The sequence below is a fragment of the Penaeus japonicus genome, unplaced genomic scaffold (genome assembly GCF_977035675.1).
Source record: "Penaeus japonicus unplaced genomic scaffold, GWHDUDI00000001_assembly GWHDUDI00000008, whole genome shotgun sequence".
NCBI classification, from domain to species: domain Eukaryota; kingdom Metazoa; phylum Arthropoda; class Malacostraca; order Decapoda; family Penaeidae; genus Penaeus; species Penaeus japonicus.
The window spans coordinates 35,446,245-35,456,244 of NW_028234410.1; the positions used below are offsets into that span (position 1 = coordinate 35,446,245).

General features: G+C 38.3%; 1 protein-coding gene across 4 annotated transcripts in view; it reads left to right on the forward strand.

The window, feature by feature from the left end:
• sky (GTPase-activating protein skywalker) overlaps positions 1 to 9,329 on the forward strand; it is a 10,780-nt gene extending 1,451 nt beyond the window's left edge. The window contains exons 1-14 of one of the 4 annotated variants that reach the window (XM_086539332.1): positions 149 to 191; positions 1,449 to 2,229; positions 2,395 to 2,508; positions 2,667 to 2,885; positions 3,044 to 3,194; positions 3,362 to 3,550; positions 3,681 to 3,805; positions 3,927 to 4,037; positions 4,158 to 4,328; positions 4,479 to 4,724; positions 5,605 to 5,691; positions 5,940 to 6,044; positions 6,207 to 6,499; positions 6,706 to 9,329. In XM_086539332.1, coding sequence (XP_086395458.1) covers positions 1,903 to 2,229; positions 2,395 to 2,508; positions 2,667 to 2,885; positions 3,044 to 3,194; positions 3,362 to 3,550; positions 3,681 to 3,805; positions 3,927 to 4,037; positions 4,158 to 4,328; positions 4,479 to 4,724; positions 5,605 to 5,691; positions 5,940 to 6,044; positions 6,207 to 6,499; positions 6,706 to 6,847 — 2,280 coding nt within the window. In that variant the 5' untranslated portion in view covers positions 149 to 191; positions 1,449 to 1,902 and the 3' untranslated portion in view covers positions 6,848 to 9,329. Of the gene's footprint in view, positions 1 to 148; positions 192 to 553; positions 586 to 1,448; positions 2,230 to 2,394; positions 2,509 to 2,666; positions 2,886 to 3,043; positions 3,195 to 3,361; positions 3,551 to 3,680; positions 3,806 to 3,926; positions 4,038 to 4,157; positions 4,329 to 4,478; positions 4,725 to 5,604; positions 5,692 to 5,939; positions 6,045 to 6,206; positions 6,500 to 6,705 lie in introns of those variants that run through there. The other 3 variants (XM_086539330.1, XM_086539331.1, XM_043020502.2) reach the window with 3 other exon arrangements.
• The last annotated feature ends 671 nt before the right edge of the window (positions 9,330 to 10,000 follow it).

Sequence of the window (10,000 nt, forward strand, 5' to 3'; positions counted from 1 at the left end):
TTTCTCCCCCGATAATTTCACCTGAGATAAGTTTCACTAATTAATTTGTTGACGTCATTATAGACCTGGTGGTGATGAGTCCTCTTGAGTGCAGGCGCCGATAAGAGATGGGGGCGAGGAGATAATAGTAGATAAGATATTTGATGATAGTTTACGTTAGGACGTCAGTCATGGTGGACACAGTCTTCGCGGTTGGGTTATGACTAACTGAATTGTGTGCTTTGTTCTCTGGCCTAGAGAATGGCTTCGACCGTGTTTTGACTGAATGGATAAGAAGACTTTCGTGCGTCTGTTATGCACCGTCATTACTCATTAGTGCATTCGCGTGGTCGGGAATGCGTGGAGTTTCATCCGCCACCGTTGGTGCCACAGTACTTGCCTAGTAACGTTTCCTTCTGACACTCGGCAACTTGAATGTGATCCCACGTCGACTAGAGGTGAAGTCCAACCCATCCGTGGAAGATTTTGCACCTTAAGGAAGTGAACGGCAAATATGCTGTCGACTTTCACTGGCAGTTTCCTCATGTCGGGGTCTCAGGCGAGGCGTCGTCGTCGCCCAGTTTCAGCATGACCAGGAACTGCGTTGTATGCGCTGCTCTCTCCTTCCCTCGCTTCCTCCTCCAGAAGGAAGCAACGGCCGTAGATGCTTAGTGCTCGGGGTCGTTTGCTATACCGTAGTGTCATATCATGAAGAAAAAAAGAGGAAAAAAAAAGTAAAATCTGAGGTTATCGAACCAGAGAGAAAGAGAGAGAGAGAGAGACCCTTAGTGGGATGTGTCTCCTATGTTGAACTGATGATGCCATGCCGCTTGGCAAACGGGTTTTGTTATGACATCCAAGTATTTTCAAGTTTAAGACACGTTATGCAGAACTGTAAACCGAGTCCGAAACACCCACATTAATGAACAAACCCGCACCAGAAACAATGATAATGACATATTGAACCTTTTCCTCTTAAATCCAAAGGACCCAGACACCCCTACCGTATTAGCTAGCATCCATGCCATGTCTGCAGCATAACAATAACAACAACAACAGACTCTCTCATCCATATCCATTGCAATGAAGAAAAAAAAGGACCCTGGCCGAGTTCCTTTCTTGTTATCAGTGTTCCTGGAGTCACATGTCCTGCCTGGATGTTCTGGGGATCGAGTGTCATGCCGAATGTATGATTAGGATGCCGTGGCCTCCCTCCGTCTTCTCTCCAGGAGGATTGAATACGATTTCCATATATCAGCCATGGACGAAGGAAAGCTTTTCGTGTGTTTGCTGGGATGTGTATATTTTCGGCTGTTCGGATAATGTGCTGAATTAATGATGATTAGTAAAGTTTGGAAGGGAATGGGGGGGATTGTGCATGCTTTATTAAGATTATATGAAAACTTTTTTTATGATTGTGATGTATAATGTGTATGGTTTTGGTATATGATTGTCTTTAATTATTTCAGAATAGACTCAATCTGATTATGTGAAAAACAGAAAGCAAATGGAAAGAATAATTAGAAAGACAATACAAACTAAATATTGATGTGCAAAATCACACACCAAGAATGAAGCTATTTCTCCAGCAACTAAAACTTACCTACCCTCTCGTTCCTCATAAATCCTGATGCTTTATGCAGCCATTAGAAATTAATCTGCATTCATTAAATTCAATTTTCTTCATTTACTTGTATTAGATATGCACTTTTCTTTCATCAAGATTGCATCTTAAGCAATTTTGGTTCAATGCTTGGTCCTTATTGATCCTTTTAGCATTAAACCACTTGCCGTAGTGTATCAAATGCATTGTTTCAAAATAGTCTACTTGTAAATAAAGCAACAGGTGCGTCCTAAGACCAACCATCCTCATCCTCCCAGAAATCCTCCATCCTCCCTAATCCGTTCCCAAATCCTTCCAAGATGTTGACCTACGACCTCATAGCTGATGTTTACCCTGCCGCTTTTGCAGCCACGCGTGGTGTCGCCTGCCGGCATGATGAGGGCAAGAACCACCCTCATAGATCACGGTTAACCAAACGGCAGCAGAACCAGTACGGCAATCAACACCCCAGCCGTCGCCATCAGAAGAGCAAGTCCCAGTCGCCACTCAGGCAGTACACCACAGATTCCTGTGACACCCCTGGGTACACAGACAGTGTTCAGCAGGGATACCCAGAAGAGCAAGATATTCTCTATGACACAAGCAACAACAACGACAGCAATCGACTTGATCTCAACAATCTTAAGGTAATGTATCTATATGATTTATTCTCATACTTTTCATACAACTTTGAAAATGAACTTAAATACCTATTTATTCCCAAGAATTGTCTTATGTCGTTTTTTTTTAATGCTAATCAAATGAACTGTGCCTGTGATATACCGAAGGTAATAGAAATATACTCTTTCCAGATTGTGAATGAGAAATCAATACATGTACCAGTTTCTGCTTACCCCAAGTCCTTCATCCAGTGGCCTGTTGACGGCTCCACAAAGAACAAACGTATTGCAGAAGTAAAGAAGCAGGTATGATCCACAGTTGTACTGCCATATTCTAAAAGAACTATGGTGCTGTATAATGAATATTTAGATTTTCATTGGTAGAAATCTTGATCAACAACTTTTAGCAAGATGTATATATTTTTTACATTAAGCTCACACGTCTTTCCCCTCTCCTCCTGTAGGTGAAACTCTTAGGAGAACTCATCAAGATGACTGTCGGGGGAGGCCAGCACGATGAATCCCTTGCAGATGACAAGACCCCCACCAACCCCCCACCCTTCTCCGACCATGTGGACATGTCAAGAATCCCTGCCTATGCTCTTGTCCATTCAGCTGAAGATGGATCGCAGCCCAAATGGGATGATATCAAAGAGCTTATGAATGCTGGCAAAATGAAGGAGGTAAAGACATGGATGAATATGTGTTACTCTTTAAGTAGCAGAGGAATTACATTTGCATATTTTTAACGTGTGAATATGAATATGTAGACATACAAATAGCTTTGATCATTAGCATTTTTTTTATTAGGGTTATCCTAATATGCAACAAAATTTTCCAGGCCAAAATTATGGTTCGTGAAGCAGATTGGAGTCTTGCCAGCCCAGTCCGCGAGGAATTATGGAAAGAAATGTGCCGCCATCATTCATCAGAGAAGGACTTCGGAGATTTTTACTACTGGGATACTGTCAAGCAGATCTATGGAACCACTGGTAGGATATTTATTATGATGTTATGATTTAGTTCTCTCTCATTGTAGTCAGTTAATTAGTTAAAATTCTAGTTAAAAAATTCTCGTCAAAGGTTGTAATATTGATTGTATGCCAATTTTTTTACACTTTTACATATTTGTATTCATATTTGTGTTGTTTCTTTACAGAACTCAGTGAGTGCCATGCACAGCTGCCAGCCTTCATTGACAGCCACCACACATCCTCTCACTGCCTTTCCCCAAGAGGAGTCTCTGCGTGTGAACGCATCATCTCTGTCATCGCCTTCTCCCACCCAGCCATCACATATGCCCCGTCACTTTATTCTCTTACATCTGTTCTTCTTCATTACATGGATGGTAAGTCTCTCTCTTTCTCTTGCTTTTAATCCTGGTTTTAATTTTGTGAGGTGTGATATTTTGGTTTTGTGTAAATAATATTCCACAGCCTTTGTGTAGTCTTGATGATACAAACAATTCTTTCTTGCAGAAACTGATGTGTACAACTGCATGTCTGTGTTGGTTTGTGGTGCCCAGAACAAATTCATCACTCAGACGAAAGTGGCCCATGAAGCTACTTGGAGAGCGGCCATGATCTTGGCCAGAAAACACATTGTAAGTACTTATAGAATGCTTTTTTATATGTGTAGCATCACAAACTGTATGTGTTATGTAATGATTAAATGTGAATTTTTGGTAGAATGTTGGTATTAATACGCTTATCTTCTCTCTACAGCGAGGTTCCTTCTCAACTCTTTCTAAATTTGGAGTCACACAAGAACAGATTGAAGAAGGATTCCAGAATTGGCTTTGGTGGATCCTTGCCTCACTTCCTCTAACTCATTTGGTAAATATCCTTGGTTTTCTAAATGGGATTTTGTATTTCATTCTTTTGTTGATTATATATTTTATAAACTGAAGTATACAAAATATAGTTTATTCATTTGATGGTGTTTCCTTACAACAGGTACGAGTTCTTGACTGCTTCCTATTTGAAGGGGCCAAAGTTCTGCTTCGAACTGCTCTTGCCATCTTCCACCTGTTTGTCAAGGCAGTTATGAATGATTCTTCCATGGCTGCATCTCTTCCTTCACGTGGACTCAAAGAAGCTATTTGCCGATTTTGTCAAAATATCCAAGTGAGTTGCACAGGTTTTGAATGAATTTGATATGGATTATTTGCTTATATTGTGATGTTCCACTGTACATCCTATATAAAAGGCTAGGTTTAACTCGAGCACCCTATTCAAATTTTTTCCTTTACTAATGCATTGGTATTTTCCACTCAGGTGCCCACACAGAAATTACTAAAGACAGCTTTCGGCATCCGGGGATTCAGCAAGTCAGAGATCACTAAGGTGGTTGTCCAGACCGAGATGTTCCTGAAGAGCCAGCGCAGCATGGGTGGCACAGGAAGCGGATCCGGAGCCCCCGAAGTGCCAGCGCTGACTCGCTCAGTATCCCTGGAAGGCCTGCCAACGTCAGAAACCCAGGCTGACATACAGATGATGTCCCACACCCTAACAATCAAGGAGGTAAGATGAGACTTGATTCGAGACGTAGCCATACATGCTGTGTTTCATATTTTTGAAGACCTCCTTGGGGATTTTTGGTAGTTTGTAGGTTGTTCCCTGGGAGCTGTAACATATTTTGTAGAAGCTGAAAAAAATCATGTGGGAATAAAGGCATTTCCATCGTGAATTTTTCCGTTTTTGGTATGTTCCTGGGTTTTTGTAGAATTACGGAGTCCCTTGTGCTTCTAGGTATTTTCCTCCCCTGCTAAACTGTCTTACTAACAAGATTGGTCTTCTTAAACTCCTTTTCTTTATTTTTCTAAAACAGTCTGCAACAGGAAATCACTTGAGTGTATGTATGCTTTTTTGAATAATATGTAGACCTACCTCTTCTAGCTTAAACATTTCCTTTCCTTCTAATAACATGGAAAGTTGTTTATCATCAATTTCTATTTACTGTTGTTGTTTTTTGTATGTGATTTAAGCTTTCTTTCCCATGGGGAGGGATGAAACTTCATAATTTACTCTTGGCTTTGTGTAATGCTTTTTTGTAAGTGGCTTGTAATTATATTTCTACAAGTGAGACTAATCATATTTCTAAAAAATTGATCTGTTTATTGTAAGTTTCCAGCAGATAGACAGATTGTCAAATGCTATTTAATTATTTATGTTATGATTGTCTGCTTAATGAACTTGATATCATTGTTAAAGTGAACTGTCAAATGTCCATTGTTCACAGAGAATTCCAGCCAAGGTTGTGCTTTGTCTAACATTTCTCAAAATAATTCTTCCACAATTTCTTTTCCACGGTGATTTTACGTGCAGTCACCTATGGCTTTGTCTTGGTTCTACTATATCGCTTTTAATCCTAACTAACCCCTTCTGCGCATGCTTACAAAAGGGAGCTCGCTCGCCTGCTCCTCGTGTGCGAGCCATGGGTCAATACCCAGTTAATAACATCAAATCCATGATAGTCAACAAAGACGAGGTTTGTTGGTTTTGGGCTGTCCTCTTAACTCGTTCTAATGTTTTGGAAGCATGTTTCAGCCAGGAAGTTTGTTTTGTTTTTGTTTTTTGAATAGGTTTTTGTCATTGGCCAATATTTGGAATACAGATTGATATATGTGGTGGTATGAATAGTTGGTAATAGTTTTGTTTCTTCTTTATAATTTTTAAGGATGGTGCACACTGTTTACCTGAGAAAAATATATTTATGCATTTTATTTTTTCTTCCAGCTGTTGACTTTGTGGTCATGGTTACCTATGAGAATGACAATGCATCAGCCTTCTCTCATTTACACCACAGAAGAACATGGCTGTTCCCTCACAACATTCTTCCAGGTAGGTTGCTTCACATGTCTATTATGGGAACTTCATAGTCGATATTTCATATTCAGGTTGCTTTTCTTGTTATCAATATTTCATTTGTACTTTATTTAGATATTGTGTAATTGATATATGCAACACTGCTCCTCACTAACAATATATCTTTTGCCCCGACAGCGCGTGGAGAAGCACGAACCAACACTTATATGCATACGAACCGTGAAAGACCATGTCTTTGGTGCCTACTGTTCCACGGCTTGGGAACAGCGCAACCTCAAGGACGAATTTGGGAACCGGCAGACCTACTTCGGAACGGGCGAATGCTTCTTGTTCAGTCTCCGGCCGACCGTTGCCAAATACCAGTGGGTTGGTATATCCAGGCAACAGCAGAATTCTGAACTGTCTTCGGTTGAACATTCATCAGAGCTCTTCATGCATGCAGATAATTACATGATTACTATTGGCGGAGGGTAAGTAGATCATGCCTTTCTCTTTTCTGTTCTTTTTATAGGACTATATACGTCTTTTGGTATATGGCCTTGATCATGCTTGTGGGTATGATGACTGAATACTACACTCCTGACACTTGTTCTAGATTGTGATTACAATTGACGAAAAGAGTTAAACTTACTGGAGTTTGTCGTCACGAGCTATAACCACTCTTCTCTCTCGGCAGAAATGGACAAGGTATCATGTTGGACCAGGAACTTCGCTTCGGTAAAACGGAGAACTGCAACACTTTCGACAATCCTCCTCTCACACCAGATGTTGACTTCGAGGTGAAGGTCATTGAGGTTTATAGCTTTGCAAACGTGTAAGACCAAAATATTTTTGACTTCACTAGAGAGTTTGTATTGTGATATTTTTTGCTTGTTCATTTATCATGGAACAACATAGATTCTGAATGGATTTTTGCACAGAGGAAACGGAAGATTTTTTCATACTGATGAACGAAGGAAAAAGCATTTTTACAGCCAACTGAACTATATTTTCTTTAGTGTATTTTTGCTAAGAGAATAAAGTAAAGTAGTTTAGAATACTCAAGTTACCATATCAAATACAAATTACCAAATAGGTAAGTATAACCCAAAGAGCGTAGTTAACAAAACTACATAGGATACTCACGTCTACTTAAAGACTTATAGTGGATAGGCCATTCATGTTAAAGAAGAAAAGTATGTAGTAACATCCTCTTGAAATGTGAACCTAGTCAGGAAAATGCTGATATTAATTTCATTATTGGCATGACAGGAAACATTTTCATGGTGTTACAGATTATCATTTTTGTCCCCTACTTATTTATTGTAGATTTCAAGCAGTGTTAAGTGAAATAATTTAAGTTTATAAGTTTAAGCTACATGAGCAGTATGTGAGGAATCTGTGAAAATACATCACAGGAAATACAATAGAATAAGGCAATTTACTGTTTAAAGAAATGGTAAAGCAATAATGAAAAGGCAGTTTGGTTTTAGTTATGCATTTAGAATCAAAAGGCTTTCCACGTAACCAAATAATAGTGGTATAAGACAATAAGATATAATAAAGAAGAAGAAAACCTGCAATGTTGCATGCAAGTAATCCTAAAAAAAATTAGTTGTTACAAGTTGGCATGGACTTTAAGAGACAAAAACAACTTTATGGAATAGATGCACATCAGCATAAAAGCATTATCAAACTGACATTTTAAAAATACAGAATCTCAAATGACAGGCAATCATTATATGATCAGTTTGTAAGTATGGGTGTTTATTAGTTATTTTAAATGCATACTCTAGGTACTTTTAGCTTCTTTGTAGAGTACAGTCAGACAAAACTAGATGCATAGAAATAATATTTTGTGTGGTTAGCTTGCCAACATGAATTCTGAATGTTGCTACAGTAGAGTCAATCACAGTGTTTTCAGACATAAAAGAAATAGATTGCTTGGTTAGTTTGAATTTGCCAATTCAGCCTTGTGGAAGTAGATTTGTGATATTCTTTATAAGTACAGTAACTTCTAAGGGTTGTAGTCTGTTGAATGACCATTACATATCTTTCAAAAGATATCTAGCAGTACTTGACAACAATGGGTTGTTACATTTTACGTAGATTTCTGTTTGAAACTATCAGTGGTTTAAATGATTTACTATGTATTTCATGTAATGAGTATAATTGTAAACACGAGCATATCCAAGTGCATGTTGCACCGCATAAGGGGATGTGCTGAAGGATTGCAAGACCTTATTGAAAATGTTTACCATCAAGGGACCCTCATCTTGTGCCAGGGAATACAGTCAAAAAAGGAAAAAAATTCTCTCTGATGAATCTGATGAAAGTATCTTTTTGAAGCTACAGGATGTTGGTATCATGTACACAATACGTCAATTTTTTTTCTTTATTAAGATAGAAAGTGAAATTATACAAAGTAATATGAAATCTTTGCAGAATGAAGATTCATCACTGAATTTTTATCCATTACCTAAATGGTGTTATGATGGAGCTAGTCTGTATTAGATTTACTTATCCCTTTTGATGAGATATTTTTGTGTCTCAAATGCTAACTATCACAATGACTTGGAACTTGTATATTCAACATTTCATGTTATAGATAGTTTGCATTCGTTGGTTATTTATTACTATAAATGTGAGATCAGTAAAGTTAGATCCATGGTTGTGTGTGCCCTGTTTCTTCCGTGTTGTATTTAGGATGCAAGTTGTCTTGTAGAATTGATAACTTGCCGGTCAGTTTCAGACATTTTGTGTTGAATCTTTAGTGTATTTCAAGACCAAGGATCTCGGCTTTTTTTTTTGTATAATTTTTTTTTACTTTTTTTTCTTATCTTACACTTCATTAAGCGTGGAGTCCTCTTCTTCAGTGTATGGAAACGAGCCGATGGTGTGGCAGGGTTAACTTGATTAATTCTTCGTTACATTTACGTCCTTTGTAAGTGCTCTTAGGTGATCTTGGATGATGCAAGGACTTACTAATCATCCTTTATCTGCCGGCATTAAGTAACTATCAGTCAACGAACTTTTTTTTTTTTTATACATTTTGAATAATGAATAAGGACTTCATTCAATATTAATAATTTTCACATTGCTGAACTGAATCTCTGACTCCATTTCTGTTAAGTAGGCTCTTACGATATTGTATATTTTCGTGTATAAAAAGAATTATGTATGTAAATATTATTGAAATGGCCAGTATAAGTTGTTATTGCATATTGATACTGTAACTTCTGCTGTGCAGTATTGTTATTGTTTGTTTTCTAAAATTATTTTATTGTGTTGTAGCAATGAAAATAAAGGGTATCAGTCAAAGTACCGTGTTTGCTTTTAAAGCCCACATAGATAGTTGATGATTTACAAGAAAGACTATGAGACCAGACTAGTGCTGAATGGCAGTATTTTCTTTTGCTGTTGCTGTTGTTGTTTTTTTATATGATGGATACATATTGATAAGAAATTTCTGTGTAGATCACGAAAGGAAAACTCAGAAACCAGATGATGTTGATATGGATTGCTTAGCATCCACTGTGTAATTATTCATATGCCTATAATTAATGTAAGAAGCTTTTCTATATACCTAATACTGCTGACTTCATAAATTTCCAAGAAAAAAAATAATCCAAGTGCACCTGGATATGCATCTTAAAAGGTGGTACAGAGGCCCCTTGACCTTGATCTGCTCGTCCCACGCAACCAGAATGTTGATACGCTTCTATCACTTGCCGTGGACACAGTTTTCAGTCATTAAACTTACAAAAAAAAAATCAAAACCACCCTCTTCGACTGGGTCAGAGACTCAGAGGATCATGCAGTATTACCATCCTTTAGACGCCCGTTTTGCCTAAGGCCTCGTCGCTTAAGGCAGAGATTGTCGTCCTAATGGGAGACTTGGTCCAGTGGCCCATGATTCCCAGTAGGAAGGACATGTTATACATACTGATCCCAGGGTCATCATGGACAGCTTGCCTGATAGCATGCGCAGT